Source organism: Misgurnus anguillicaudatus, chromosome 12 (assembly GCF_027580225.2).
Source record: "Misgurnus anguillicaudatus chromosome 12, ASM2758022v2, whole genome shotgun sequence".
NCBI classification, from domain to species: domain Eukaryota; kingdom Metazoa; phylum Chordata; class Actinopteri; order Cypriniformes; family Cobitidae; genus Misgurnus; species Misgurnus anguillicaudatus.
Window position 1 is genome coordinate 11017071 of NC_073348.2, and position 16718 is coordinate 11033788.

Below are 16718 nucleotides of genomic sequence, written 5' to 3' on the forward strand. Positions count from 1 at the left end.
GTCCTCGAGTCGGGGACGAGACGGGGAGAGAGAAACAGAAACCTATTAGCGTAGGGGCCGTTCGCATGTAACGCAAGTGTCATACAGTGTTGTGCTTTAAAATCCGCTCAGTTCCAAACAGGCTAACTATTGCGGCATAAGTATATTACCCAGATGAGTTATGTGAATGTTTTGTTCTAGACAAACAAACTATTGTGAGATAGGTACATTTACTTGACATTTTATGTGAATGCTTTGTTAAAGAAGAATGTCTTAAGTTTAGATTTAAATTGATCTGACTCTCGAACATTCTTTGATAAATCATTCCAGAGCTTAGGGCCGAGATATGAAAAGGATCCACCTTCTTATACACTTTTGATATTCTAAGGATAATTAGTCAAATAAAGATTAAATTATAATCTAATATTAGCAGTAAAATTTGCAATACTACTACATTCTATTAAATATACTTTATGTGATCCTTGACAAAAAAGTCCCACAGGTATATTTGGCAAAGCCAACAATTCTTATTTTATTCCAATAAAAATCATTAGGATATTAAAGATCATGTTTCATGAAAATATTTTGTAAATTTCCTACCCTAAATATCTAAATAAGTTTTTTGTGAGTGGATGCGTTTGCTAATGACTTCTTTTTGACAATTTTAAAGGTGATTTTCTCAATATTTTTTGCACCCTCAAATTGCAGATATTTAAATAGTTGTATTATAAAATATTGTCCTATCCCAACAAAGCATACATTAATGGAAATCTTATCTATTCAACTTTCAGATGATGTATAAATCTCAATTTCAAAACCTTATGACTAGTTTTGTGTCCAGGGTCACATACACTGTAAAAAAATCCGTAGAAATTACAGTGTTGCAGCTGGTTGCCGGTAACTTACCGTAGATTTAAATGTATGTTATTTACTGGCAACATTTTGTTCAAAGTTAAATGAACATTAAACATTTACAAGTCTTTGTCTTTACAGAGTAAAACTAAAATAACAACATCAAGCAAAGCATTCTGGGAAACAAAATCTGAAGCAAAAAACAGAAAAAGGTTGATGATGATTTCTGGTTCCCAGAATGCTTTGCATGAGGCTGTTATTGTATAGTTTTATTCTGTAAAGAAAAGACTTGTTAATATTTAAAATGTATTTAAATTTGAACAAACTCTTGCCAGTAAATAACATACATTTAAATCTACGGTAAATTACCGGCAACCAGCTGCAAGTAACACTGTAATTTCTACGATTTTTTTTAACAGTGAACAATTTCCGTTTTCTGTTTTTCCTTCATCTTTCTTGTAAACCTGAAACAAACATAAACAAGTGCTACAATGTTAAAAATGTCTGTAGAAATTAAAGTATTACTGTCAGTTGTTTGCCAGTAACTTACTGTAGATTTAAATTTACGTTATTTACTGGAAACAGTTTGTTTAAAGTTAAGTAAACATTAAAGATTAACAAGTTTTTATCTTTACAGAATAAAACTAAAATAACAGCCTCATGCAAAGCATTCTGGGAACCAAAATCTGAAGGATAAAGGTTAATGAGGATTTCTGGTTCCCAGAATGCATAGCATGAGGCTGTTATTTTATAGTTTTATTCTGTAAAGATAAAGACTTGTTAATGTTTAATGTTTATTTAACTTCGAACAAACTGTTGCCATTAAATAACGTACAATAAAATTTACAGTAAGTTACTGGCAAACAGCCGCATAACTACAGCTAATTATTATACAGTGTATACAAATGTATTTGTTTCAAATAGGTATTTCTCCTGCTCCAGGGATTGGTCACACAGAAAGAGCTCATACACACGATGGGTTAAAGAATTGACACAAAGCAAAATCATCGTCCAGTGAGTATCAAAAGGTCTTAATATATGAATTAACTAAAACAATCTTTAGGGTTTAAGAAAAAGTGCATACAGTACACAAAAGGATTTACACATCTTTGTGCATTAAGCTTTTAACACATTATGTGTAATTTTAACACATTATGTGTTATTTTTTGTTAAAATAAAACACAAGTTGTGTTAAAGTAAAACAAAATGTGTTGTTTCAATAATAACACAGAGATGGGTGGATTCTGGGACAACACTAGTGTGTTGTTTTTAACACAATGGTTCTAAGCGTGTACATGCAGTACAGAGAAAGAGGAAATACATGCATTACTTATGGACAAATGTAACAATACTGTTGCACAAATAACCCACAATCTAAGAAGTGCAAAGCACACACATATTTACTAAAATGAACATTAAATGAAAATTGAAATATAAGCAAGCATAAAGCAAAAAAGTCAAGAGATAGATCAAGCTGGACATAAAAAACATAAAGTGCAGGTAATAGGATTTTTTTACATTATGGAAATTAGTACTAAGTACATTCTCCTCTTCACATATAAGCTGCTGTGTGGTGGGTGTTCTGGCACAATATGGCTGCCGTTGCATCATCCAGGTGGATGCTGCACATTGGTGGTACTTGAAAAGATTCCCTCTTTCAAGCACTTTGAATGCTGCAGAAAAGCGCTATATAAATGTAACAAATTATTAATTTTATTACTATTATTATATTACTAATTACAGTAATTACATAATTAGATTAATCTATGAGGGAATAAGTAGGCAATAAGGTACTCTAGGCTGTGCTTAAAAATTAAAGCAAATGTATAAAAGCAATTTTCATAAAGTAAAATCACAAAAAAATCATCCTTCCACTGGATAAAATAGTCCCTGATTGACTAAGGGTGCTGTGCAGTTATAGAATCATTGGGTACATAGGTTATAGATGTGTTATTTATAAATAAACAGATATTGACCAATCAGAATCAAGGACTGGAACTAATTGTTTAATCAAACTGCAACATTACTCTATTCTAAAAATTGTCCTGTTTTCTGTGCTTTCTTTATTCTTTATTTTGTTCAATGTAAAGTTGCTTTGTAATAATGCAAAAATGTTATCTAATTAACTTAGATAAAGTCCTGTATTTTACAAAAAAGTTTGATGTCTGTTTACTATTGAAAACAATTAAACAGACACTGCATAAATATGAAATAAACTACAACACTTGCATTTCACAGTTAAGTCCTTTTGTCCGGCTGTCACATCTGTGTCATAAAAAACCTCCTATATTGTGTTCCTTAATGTGAAATGTCTTTCATGTGTGGTTCTGCACTAAATCACACAAGAAAACACTGATTTACGCAATGCAATCAGCTGACTCTATTTTCAAAATGTTGTTTTACTACAGTGGCAGCCAACATGATCTCACAAAGTTCTGTGGGATAGTCACAAAAATGTTTGCTCATTTTCCCGTGCAGGCATTCTCACGGATCTCCGCATTGTCATTTTGGTTTAGGGTTAGATTTGGCGTTTGCGTTAGCATGTCACTTAAAGTATTGGTTTATACAATTTTTTCTGATGTATTCTTTTATATTTTCTCAACTTTTAACCTCATAAGCCCATATTTTCCTGTATACGTTAGAGTTCCTTGGGGGTAAAAATGACCCCAGAAATTAAAAGAGTGATTACAAAAAATATATAAATTTTTAATGATACAAATAATATATAATTGTTTTGCTAATTTCCCATCTATACAATAATGCTGTGTTTTGGGAGATATGAAGTACTTTTTGTACCTGTTTACCACTCAATTCCTCAACTACACCATTAGCTTACCTGTAAAATATCAAATTTTAATGAAAAGTTTGCATAAAATTTGTTTTTACGTATGGATCTAGATGCTATGTGTTGAATTCGGCCATTTGGTGTTTAGAAAAAAACATAAAAAAATTACAGTTTGACCAGCAGAGGCCCATAGACACCCATTCATTTTACTAAATGTAGCCAACTGCTCAACATCAGTACTTTAGTAAACCTTTTGTGAATTTATGTTTATATAAGCATTAGAAAGGACATTAAAAATAAATATTATTTCAAATAGAATAATTTTTTGTAGTTTTTGATGCATTTTGAAATGTTCTGTTGTTACAAAATGCCACAGAATTTTGAATGAATGAAAGTGTGTGTATGTCTGTGCGCATTTGTGACTTTGTCTTTCTGTGTGCGTAAGTTTTACTGTGTCTTTGTGTGAGAGTCTGTGTTTGTGCGTGTGTGTGTGAGCATTTTACATCTTTGTTTTGCATCTGTGGCTCTTGGCCAAATTCTGTAAAAATGCTCTCTGTGGCAGTCATATCTTTGTGTGTTTGTTTGTGTGTGTGATTGAGCATGTCTTTTCTATATTGCATTTGTGCATTTCTGTGTTAATATTTTCAGATTTATTCTGGATGCATAGATTTTTTTGACAAATAAAAAAAAATATTTTTTTGCATTTCCCATTCATTTCAATTGGGGTCATTTTTACCCCCAAGGGCCTCTTTTGGTGAATTTTCTTTAACACCTCTTTAGAACGACCGAATCAAGCCCAGTTTTTTACATGAATCTTGACAGATAATCTGGAAGTGTCACAAAATCTTATTCCACTGAGATGAAGGGAACCATGTTTTTTAAAATAAAGAAGAGTGGCTTGGGGTAAGATTGACCCCAAGGGACTTATTATTGTCGCCTGGCGTTAGAGTTGGGTTTGGGTAGGGATGTCATTTTATGTAAATCTAACCCTAAACCGAAGCAGCAATGGTAAGAAAATAGGACAAAACAGATGAGTAACCAATCCGTGAAAATGACACGGAAAAATGCAGAGATCCGTGAGTATGCCACGGAAAAATGAGCAAAACATTCTGTGACTATGCCATCAGGCAGCAAATTTTTTTTTACAGTATGTAGTGTGTCGTTTTATTTTGGTGCTTGGCTGGTGTAAAATTGAACATCTATAGGGTCTATGTTCTAGCCTGTTAATGTAAATAACATTTATGTTTATATAAACTGTATTAATAGTTTCACTTTTAAAGTTAACAGATAAGCACGTTTAGATTTATGCGAGATGAGTGCTATTGTTTCTTCATAAAAACACAAAAAGCCACAGAAAATCTTTGGAAAACAGTGAATTTATAAGATTTGTTAAACATATGACAAAGTGTGCTTGCATATTTAAGGTGAAAAAATTGTTAAAAGTTAAATACACAATCATAAAATATAATGGGACATTTTCAGAAAGAGCACAGTTATTAATAAAATGTCAAAAACTGTATGTGCTCAAATCACAAAAACAGTCTCTCAATAATCTTTTATTCTTTCTATTTTTAAGTAACCAATTCTGCTCTTACAGATATTTTTTTTACTGAAATCTAATATCATCTACAGCTTGATGGGAATTATATTATATTACAGTAAATTGCAACAAAAAAAAAAACAAAAAAGAGAAAAAATAGCAGTATGGAAATATGGCTTTTATGCTTTATAAAATATAAAATTTTGACAGAAATGCCAGTAGACCAAAACGTTAGCACAAAATTTGACAAACACTGTAATAACATATTTAATATGAAATACCATCTGTAACAATAGCTTTATTTTTCTTTTCTTTAAAAAAATGATATGTTTACTCTCAATGAATTGCTTCAACGCCAGAATGAATCATTGCACCAACTGCTCCAGATTGCCACAGAAAGTCCATGTCTATCAGAAGAGCAAATCGATGGCCTATACATCCTCAACAAATATAAATCATGTCGCTTTGGAAAGCTTATCATTCATCACAAACACTATTTGGCCCCGGCCTTGAACGAGTGCGCTTTAAAACACACAATGCTTTTAATCTAATCTAATCTAATCCAAAAAAAAACAATACAGATATATTAGAAGCAATTAAACGTGACTTGCATATGTGGCACATTACTCAAATATAACAAAACCCAAACAATAAAGCTCATTTAAAAGGTGGCAATGCTCATAAGTGACAAAAAAAAATCAACAAAACACTTAAAATAGACATCCTGATAAGATTTCACTTTATACTCATTGCATATCTTTGATTACTTTGCTCAAGCTCATTATGTTATCTATCTAGCTAGTAGAAATGATTTTTTAGTCTCTGTTGCGTCTCACTGCTCGTGTCCGTCCTCTCGGAGCTCTGACGGCATGAATTTGTACTGCTGCTGTCGGATCATGGCCAGCTTCTTTCTGGCCTCTTCCAGCTCTTTCTCCTTCCTGAGCATCTCCTCCTGGGCTGCAATGATCTGAGCGGACACACACACATGCACGTGAACACACGTAAGACACTTACTGGATCGATTGTCAACATTCTTTCAAAATGCATGAGTGTTTTGTTTACCTGAGCGATGCCGCCCACCATCTTACTCTTCACCATCACGGTCTGATCGTCCTGAGCGTCAAACGCAGCCTTCTGTGCCGCCTTCACCAGATTATCTGACGCTCTCTTCACAGCATTACCAGCGGCCTGCGGGGACACAAATCGCATGTCAGCATGGTAAAACGCAACATGAGAGCGATGTTAGTACCGTGTTTGGTGTGCATGAAAAATATCTTGAGTACAATGATTGGTAAAGCAGAGAACCTACCGTTACGACAAATATGTGGCAGAAACGAACTGAAATTTTATAATGAATGTTTCTAATTATGAGTGCAAATGTTTATGAATATCCCAAATAGCCACTGTCTATAAATCTTTAGCATGAGCTGAGAGTGAGGTCAACTGGTCTCCGAAGTACAGACAGTGCTTGTGTTTGGATTCAGTGGATGTCTTTAAAAGGAAATGCAGCTGTGGAAGACAAACACATCCTAAGTGCTTCTCTGGCTGACGTTAGAGGAATATTTGATGTTTTATGCCTTTTGAGGCATTGGGCCTGGCTGAAGAGTTGGGTAGGTTAGTTAAGACTGTTATTTATGACCCATACCATACACACAAAACAACTAGTGCACTGCTGCACTAGTATAATAAATATAACTAGAGTAGTGCTGGAAACCTGATACACTCATACATGAGGACATTTAAAGTTTGTGAAATCAGCCCATGGGGGCACTCATAGTAAAATATATTGGGCATTAAAGGAATAGTCTACCCTTTTGCCAGATTCAACTATGTTATTATCTCAACCTAGACGAATTAATACATACCTATCCCTTCCCAATGCCTGCACCGCACAGCGTGCCGTGAATGTGCCAGCACCCAGCCCAGCCCCATTCATTCCTATGGTACCAAAAAAAAGTTTATTTTGTGGCACCATACTTACTGGTATAACTCCTCATGTCTTTAAATAGGGAAAACATGGAAGTGTTTGGTGGTTTCCCTATTTGGTACCATAGGAATGAATGGGGCTAGGTTAAATGCTAACACATTCACGACACGCTGTACAGTGCACGCACTGAAAAAAGGTAGATATGTATTAATTCGTTTGAGGTAATAACATAGATTAATATGGCAAAAGGGTGGACTATTGCTTTAAAGACGCTGAAATGTGCAATGTTACGATCTATGGTGGTAGTGTCAACATTTAAAAAAAAATTATAAACTGAAAACAACAAAAATGGTTGCCAACAGCTTAATTTTCAAGACAACAGCTAATAAATTATAAAGAGTATCAAAAAGCTGTAAACATATTTTGTGAGATCAATGGAATGCTGTAAGCTAATCCACATACATTATTTCTCACAATATGTCAAAACCTTAAAGGAATAGTCTACTCATTTTCAATATTAAAATATGTTATTACCTTAACTAAGAATTGTTGATACATCCCTCTATCATCTGTGTGCGTGCATGTAAGCGCTGGAGCGTGCTGCGATGCTTCGATAGCATTTAGCTTAGCCCCATTCATTCAATGGTACCAATCAGAGATAAAGTTAGAAGGGACCAAACACATCAACGTTTTTCCTATTTAAGACGAGTAGTTATACGAGCAAGTTTGGTGGTACAAAATAAAACGTAGCGCTTTTCTAAGCGGATTTAAAAGAGGAACTATATTTTATGGCGTAATAGCACTTTTGGGAGTACTTCGATTCGGCGCAGTAACACCCTCCCTCTCCCATTATGAGAGGGAGAAGGGTAGCGGACTTTTCAGGCGAGTCGAAGTACTCCCAAAAGTGCTATTACGCCATAAAATATAGTTCCTCTTTTAAATCCGATTAGAAAAGCGCTACGCTTTATTTTGTACCACCAAACTTGCTCGTGTAACTACTCGTCTTAAACAGGAAAAACGTTGATGTGTTTGGTCCCTTCTAACTTTATCTCTGATTGGTACCATTGAATGAATGGGGCTAAGCTTAATGCTATCGAAGCGTTGCAGCGCGCTCCAGTGCTTACGTGCACGCACACAGATGATAGAGGGATGTATCAACAATTCTTAGTTAAGGTAATAACATATTTTAATATTGAAAATGAGTAGACTATTTATTCCTTTAATACTTTTTAAACAAATTTTTAAAAATATTTTTTACTTAAAGGGACACTTCACCCAGTTGCATTAATCTTTGTATAGTTAGAACCCCAGTCATGTTTTTGAATGGTCATACATCATTTCCTCAGTTGCCTCTGAGACAGGAGAAATACAGATTTCAGTGTTGCACTTCCTTTTTTCAATGATGTAAAAATCATCATTTTGCATCATTGAAAGAAGGAAGTGCTATATCTTTGTTGAGGGGTTGAGACTACAAACACCCCTTTTCTCGGTCATATAGGCACCAAATTCTAAATGTATGTTACATTTCGACTACAAATATGACACACTTTCAATAAAGATTAATGTTTCTATGGGTAAAATGCTCCTTTAACTTGTTCTTAGTCATATATAAGGATTTAAATCCCGGATTCAAGCTGGGCTCACACTACATGATTTATCGTGAGAATAAAGAGAGAAAACGGATTAGCTTAGATTATTATGTAATATTTGACATTTACAAATAAAACTTTACATCTCCCGATGTGCTTTTAAGCAAATCCAGCTGCCCCCATCATATCAGACATGAAATGTGATGATTTTTAGGGATGATTACATCATTCGTTTCCTAATAGCCAATTTGAGACAAAGATGAGTGACAGACTTTTTCAAATGGAGACAGCGAAACAAGCTGCTGTCTGGGTCCGGTAGACAGCGGAGACGCAGAAACAACTTGTGGAAGTGCGAAAATAACTTGACTGGCTAACTAACGTGTCCATGAAAACATATCACGTTTGTTGCTTTAATAACAAGAACTGTGGATATTTGGACTTCATTATAAAATACTAAATGAGGAAAACTTGGTAATAATGATAAGGAATGGATTAATTTAAAAATATATTAAACTTATATTTAATTGACAATTGAATATAGATAACATATCAAATGTTGAAAGTGAGACATTTTAAAATGTCATGCCAAATATTGGCTCATTTTGGATTTCATGAGAGCTACACATTCCAAAAAAGTTGGTACAGGTAGCAATAAGAGGCCAGAAAATTTAAATGTGCATATAAGGAACATCTGGACTAATGGAATAGGAATGTTGTCCCATTCTTGTCTAGTACGGGATTGCTCAACTGTCGCAGGTCTTCTTTGTCGCATCTTCCTCTTTATGATGCGCCAAATGTAGGGCTAAAACGATTCATCCACTGCTGTTTCACCAAGCGTAGCTAAAACAAAAATTCCTCGAGTTAAATTCCTATGACGCGCACTATTCTATACGTTGTTCAATGTTCAGGAAGCACACCATAGCGCGTGATACATTTTGAATTAATTTGGCGCGATGGCGGAGAGTAAAGATGTCCGTAAACAGCAGAGAATGTCTAAAGTTTGGGATCATTACATTACATTCAGCATCTGAACCGAAAAACATCCACCGCTGTTTCACCAAGCGTCGCTAAAACAAGGTAACGTAGCCTAAGCCTATACATTGATGTTCACTGACTTTAATCCCATATTGTATTTGTAGCGATGTCGTTATGCGGTTTGACTAGATATGATGTTTAGCTTTGATGTTTTTAAGTAGTAAACGTATTGACGTTCAATTGCAAGAGAGTATAGCCTAAAAAAAGAACTCCTTCACAGACACGCACACGCAACCTCGTGCCAGTCAGACCAATCGCGGCATAACTTTTATGTAGCCACGCAACAGTGATATTGTGACGTTTTGGAGACAAATGTTGGAGTTGGACCCAATACCTTTGGTTTTTTTTTTTAGAAATAAAAGCCAAATGGTTGATCATTTTACAGCCACATCATTGTCGTTATGCATAATTTGTTTTGGTTGTTTATCAGATTAATCGATTAATTGATTGATTAAGTGCTAGATTAATTTATTACAAAAAGAACCGATTGCTGCAGCCCTAGCCAAATGTTTTCTATGGGTAAAAGATCTGGACTGCAGGCTGGCCATTTCAGTACCCGGATCCTTCTTCTACGCAGCCATGATGTTGTAATTGATGCAGTATGTGGTCTGGCATTGTCATGTTGGAAAATGCATATGTTGCTCTAAAACTTGTATAAACCTTTCAGCATTGATGGTGCCTTTCCAGATGTGTAAGCTGCCCATGCCACACGCACTCATGCAACCCCAAACCATCAGAGATACAGGCTTCTGAACTGAGAGCTTATAACAACTTGGGTTGTCCTTGTCCTCTTTAGTCCGGATGAAATGGCGTCCCAGTTTTCCAGAAAGAACTTCAAATTTGGATTCGTTTGACCACAGAAAAGTTTTCCACTTTGCCACAGTCCACTTTAAATGAGCATTGGCCCAGAGAAAACGCCTGCGCTTCTGGGTCATGTTTAGATATGGCTTTTTTACCTATAGAGTTTTAGCTGGCAACGGTGAATAACACGGTGGATTGTGTTCACTGACAATGTTTTCTGGAAGTATTCCTGAGCCCATGTTGTGATTTCCATTACAGTAGCACTCCTGTATGTGATGCAGTGCAGAAGATCACGGGCATCCCGAATAGTTTTCCAGCTTTGACCCTTAGGAGATGGATACACCAAAACTTTTAAATGCCTTGAGGATGCCGAATGCCAGCTGTTTTTCAGCCGAGCGCTTTGGTAGCTGTGATACTTCAGCTGTGAGCCGGTTGATTGCTGTGGTAATGTCCCGCCCCTCCTCCACTGTAATTGGACTGCCGAGTGAGAACTGACATTGATGAGCGGAGCTATTCACTCAAAGTTAAATCTCTTTCAACTCTCGACGATCAGCGGCAAGTGCGGAAAAAACGCAGAGCGCCGGTTTTCAGCGCGGGAAAAAAAACGCTAGCTGCTGGCTTATTTGAAAAACGCTGAGTTTCCATTGGAGTCAATTGAAAACATGCGCCGGCAGTGGCCGTAAAAGCTTTGGTGTGCACGCCCCCTTACACACAGAGATTGTTCCAGATTCTCTGAATCTTTGGATGATATTATGCACTGAAGATGATGATAACTTCAAACTCTTTGCAATTTTTTTCTAAAAAACTCAGAATTTTTTTTTCGCTGCAGCATTGGGGAAATTGCAGAGACACTGCCACTCTGAAAGGCTCTTTTTATACCCAATCATGTTGCCAGTTGACCTAATAAGTTACAAATTGGTCCTCCAGCTGTTCCTTATATATACATTTAACTTTTATGGCCTCTTATTGCTACCCGTCACAACCTTCCTGGAACGTGTAGCTCTCGTGAAATCCAAAATGAGCCAATATTTGCCATGACATTTCAAAATGTCTCACTCCCAACATTTGATATGTTATCTATATTCTATTGTGAATAAAATACTGTATAAGTTTATGAGACCCGTAAATGATTCCATTCATTTTTTACTCACAATTTCTACAGTGTCCCAACTTTTTCTGATTTGAGGTTGTAGGTAAACACATCAGGCGAGTGCAAAAAGCTAATAGTGTACTAGCTACAAATATAAACATTGAAAATAATAATAAATGTATCATAATCTCTATACGTTTACATTCCGTGTGAGATGACGTGAAGCGCTCCCTCTGGCAAGATCCTGTAATGTGTGATGCACTACGATTTTCAAATCTTGTAGGGTGAGCATGTAAAAGAATTCAGAGATTATCTGACAATATTCTCCTTTTGTGTGTGCTGAACAATCCTGTAGTGTGAGACCAGCTTAAGGTGTATGAAAGCAGATAAACCCGTCACACAAACCTGCAGTCTCTTCATGGTCTGGGAGTCCTGGTCAGCTTTGACCTTACAGGCCACCAGCAGTTGTGCGGTGGACGCTGCCACCTGTTTGGCTGAAGAAATGAGCTTCTCTTCGCTGGCGTGACCCTGAACCGCAGAGTTGGCGGCTTCACACAGGTTATTCGTCGCTGCAGCCACCATACGAGCCTAAAGCACAGCAAACATACAGTGAATTACTGTATAAAAACAATTACACCATCCATCACCAGAGTCCTGTACCCTGAAACCTCATACATCACAAAAAAATTTACATTTGTCAGCTCGAAATCTTTCTACAGTAACTATGACAGATGTAAAACAGACTCACAGCTGAAATGAGACCCTGAGACCACTGTCCATCATCTACTGCGTTCGCTGGAATCGCACCAACCTGAGAGAGAAATAGAGAATAAAAAAATCAAGATGGATTTGGCTTTCAATTGGCTATGACAGTACTGACAAAGTTAAAACTCTTCCTCCCATTAGAAGAACGAATCAGATCAGAATAGTGATGAGATGTCTGATTCTTTTCTGTGAACTGGTTCATTCTGAGAGTTCGTTTGAAAGAATCAGTTAAAAAAAACAGTTCAGCAGTACTTTTACGTCAATTATACCTAATTCAGTATCATAACAGTTCCTTAGGACTCTTTTTAGTGTACTGTTGAAGTAACTAGAGAGCTGCTAAGAAGGGCTGGCTTATATTGACTCTTATCGAGTGACTGTCGAGCACATTTGAAAATTGTTTGTGGATCACTGTTAACTCGAGACACAGCTGTTTCAAACAATTCAGTCCAATTTGGTGTACTGATTTAACTAGTTTACTTCAAGAAATCAGACATCACCAGATGAAACAGCACAGCCGATAGCAGAAGTGTGAGGTATTTCTCTGTGAGCAGTGTTGTGAATGTTTGTGTGTTGTGCGTTTATATACTCTTGCCCTGAGCCACAAGTTCCCTCTGAGCAGCAGATGCTGCTTTCACCAGAGCGCTTGTGGCGGCGGCGATGGATTTGGCTGCTTCCAGAATCTGTTCTTCAAAGTTAAGGCTCTCATCAGCTTCCTGTGAAACAACCGACAGTCATTGTCATGCATATTTGAACATTACTGTTATGTGTAGGTTTATCGTCTGCATGCTGATGAACACACGACTATGGTTTGTAATTCCAGTACAGATAATGATGATGATGATGGTCACTTCATGCTCAATAATACAGTAACATTCATAATGATCTGCGTTACCTTCAATCCAAATCCAAACTGGCCGATGCAAACAGAAAGAGTTGGGGATAATGGCATTTAAAGATTATCACAAATCTTTCTAGTTTAAACATTACTTTAAGAATATACTATAGTGCATCTCAGATAAAATGAATCAGTACTATAGATCAAGGTTTTGAATTATCTTTAGTTGGGGCATTTGTAGGATAGTTTTCTATCAAATGCTATAAAATAATCAGTGTTGGGGATAACACAAGTACAAGTAACGTGCATTATGAAATAATATTACTTTTCTGAAGTAACGAGTAAAGTATATAAAAGTAAAGCATTATGTTTTAAATGTTCACATGAATATTTTAGTATTTTTTTTAAATAATGCAAGTTACTTTTTTAGATTAATTAATTTGATAAATTTTTACACAAATTTGACACTGTGAGAATGAAAGGGACATGTTTTTATATTGACCAAATTAAATGTGTTGATGTATCTTTTGCGCTCTATGGCAGGCAGGGTGGACAGATAACTACTCAACATGTTTAATCTGAGTGATTTCATAAGTTATTTACGCCTGCCGGCTATGTACGAGCGTTGCTTTGTTCCGCTATTTTGAATGGAAGTCAATGGAAGGTCTAGTCTGTTTTCCCCCAAAAGTGGGCATGAATCTGTTCAGAGACATTCTATGAACTACCCCTCCAGTGTTTACAAGTGTCAAGAAAGAGGGCCGTTCGACATTGCTGTATGTGAAATGATACTAATTAGTGTCAATTTAGACTATGTTCACACTGCCATCAAAATCCGATTTTCTGCTCATATGTGACCCATGTCTGTCTCTTTGAATGACTGTGTGAACAGCACAAACCACATGGAATCTGATCTTTTCGATTTTGATTTGTGCCACTTCCATATGTGGTTCGAAATCAGACACCGGTCGGATGTTTTGCAATGCGACTTCAGTCTGAATAGTCATATCGTAATTCATGCAACTTTTACGTCATTCTAGATTGATATGCGTCACAACTGCGGAAATATGCACCAACGGCATGTTTGCAAAACCACTTAAAAACATTCAAGACATTAAATATTAAGCTTCTGTTGCACATCGCCTTATTTACATGTTAGGGGCTTTCATGTATAAGTGTGTTTGACTTTCCTGAAGCGTTGTCCAGATGACGGACCTGCACGTGACCCGGGAGCAGACTGCTTCAGCTCGTATCGGTCGCTCCCACGGAATTGAGTTAAAAAGCGTAGATTTTAGCCATAAAAAAAGTAAAAAGTCAATAAAAAAATCAGATCTGAGCAAAAAATCTGAATTGAGCATTAATGTTTGCAGTGTGAACGAATTCTGTGAAAAAAAGGTCCGCAAGTTGGAACGCAGGACTTTTCGACGTGATTACGTAATATGTAATGTCGCAATAGGGTGTCATACGGCTATTGCAAGATGAGAGGTTGTGGTTTAAAATGTACATTTTTTAAATTATTTTTGGTGAAAATGACAATTGTTTTGCTAAGATAAGACCCTTATGCCTTGGTCGGGATCGTTTGGAGCCCTTTGAAGCTGCATTGAAAGTCCACTATATGAAGAAAAATCTTGGAACGTTTTCCTCAAAAAACTTAATTTCTTTTTGATCGAAACATATTAGATGACATGGGTGTGAGTAAATTATCAAATTCTTTTATGAAAGTGGAGTAATCCTTTATGCAAAAATTTATTAAATGTGAAACCAAACTACAGTGATCCCGAACTACATAATCATCAGACATTTTTGAAAAAACAGTAAATCAACTCGGGTTTTCCCTTCACACACACTTTTGATTGACAGGACCTCCAGTAGATATATAAATGTGTAACAGGTTTATTTAGGACCTAGTGTGTCCTCTGAGGGACGGGGGTAAATGTCTCCTTACCTTGGGTTTGGCTCGGGGTTTGAGCTGCTCCAGTTTCTTGGCTGCGGCTTCAATGGCAGCTGCAGCTCCTAGCAGCTCATTCTCAGCGATGACGGTGGGGTCCTCGGGGTCCACCCACTCCGTACCTACAGACATTAAACATAGTTATGAATCATTGACAAATCAATGTGCATTTATATATAAAGTCTTAACATTACATCGTAACTAGAGGAATCAGTGAGATGAACGTCACAGAGACAAAATTATGAACTGCTACGAAATGAAAATGCTACAAAAGTGAATTATATGGCTGCTTGTGTTAACATTAGACTGATCTAAGACATTTGTGTGTTTTACATTTTTATATGAAATTAATTTTCTATATTTTCTAATTGTACAGTGCTGTTTCTTTAAGAGAAAGAGAGAGGGAGAGACACACACACACACACTCTCTCTCTCTCTCTATCTTGCTCGCTCACACATAGATCCTCCTCAAGTATCTCTCATCGTGTGTTAAATCAGGATCTGAGTACTATCAGCCCAGGCTCTCAGATGACTTTCGCTAATGGAAGTCACTGATTACACAAATAAATCATGCTTGGATCCTATGCTTATGGTCCAGGTCCAAACAGAGACACCTGAGCTGAGGGACAGGTGAAGAGGGTCAAGCAACATGAGAAAAGCCCTGAATCTTGATATGATAATCCTCTGACTACATGAGTCGAGTTTGCAGACCCCAAACCATTTGATTTCTGTTTGTTAAAGGATCACAGTACAGTTTACGATTGTTAAGAAAAGTAATCTTGCCTACAGTAATTTGTGTTAGTGAACCGATGATGTATAAATATGTTCCTCAGATATTAATAGCTTGCAATGTCTTGCAATGTGCCAGGAGAGGAAAGACTTGCCTTCCATTATTAGCAAGCTTCAGTAATAAAATTATAGAGATGAAACTGTGAAGTAAACAATGCTTTTCATTTTCAGCTTCTTTTCCTATGAATGTGTGGGACACTGTGTACTGTGTATACCTTTCATGGCTTCTGCGGCCTGTATGAGCTCCGACACTGAGCCGGCCACACGTTTGGAGTAGTTTGCCAGCTGCTGTTTGAGATCATGCGAGGGTTTATGAATGATCTGTGGACAGAGATTACTGTATGAGTGCTGTGAGATGCTCAGGCAGAAAGAAGTTGCTGATCTGACAGAAGACGCTCATCTACAGTGAGTATGAGAGAGTATGCGAATGTCCTCGCTGTGTCCTCCGGACTAATGCCACACACCTGTTACACAGAGTCATTGGTTTGGAATAGACGGCTAAGAAAAGACTCGGCCTGAGCAGGAATGCCGGGAATGATGCAGACAATACCAGACACGCACACACAAACGCAAACATATGCCATCTGTCTTAAATCTTAAATCAATCTTAAATTGAGTCTTTCTGACCGTCTCAAGTCTCTATTTTCTAAATTAAAGATTTTCCGAAACTTCTTTCACACAGAGTGTTGATACCAAAAATATTGCCATAGAGTTGCTAGAGTGCCTGTCCCTGGGAATGATCCCCTAATGGTGACCAAATTCATACGGTGTGAACAAAAGGCAGGA

General features: G+C 36.7%; 1 protein-coding gene across 3 annotated transcripts in view; it reads right to left on the bottom strand.

The window, feature by feature from the left end:
- Positions 1 to 4974: 4974 nt before the first annotated feature.
- Positions 4975 to 16718, bottom strand: part of tln1 (talin 1) — a 77864-nt gene continuing 66120 nt past the window's right edge. For 2 of the 3 annotated variants that reach the window (XM_073873941.1, XM_073873940.1), the window contains 7 exons: positions 16148 to 16253; positions 15141 to 15265; positions 12951 to 13076; positions 12347 to 12409; positions 12004 to 12186; positions 6219 to 6344; positions 4975 to 6123 (listed from right to left, as the gene is read on the bottom strand). In XM_073873941.1, coding sequence (XP_073730042.1) covers positions 5989 to 6123; positions 6219 to 6344; positions 12004 to 12186; positions 12347 to 12409; positions 12951 to 13076; positions 15141 to 15265; positions 16148 to 16253 — 864 coding nt within the window. In that variant the 3' untranslated portion in view covers positions 4975 to 5988. Of the gene's footprint in view, positions 6124 to 6218; positions 6345 to 12003; positions 12187 to 12346; positions 12410 to 12950; positions 13077 to 13192; positions 13274 to 15140; positions 15266 to 16147; positions 16254 to 16718 lie in introns of those variants that run through there. The other variant, XM_073873942.1, reaches the window with a different exon arrangement.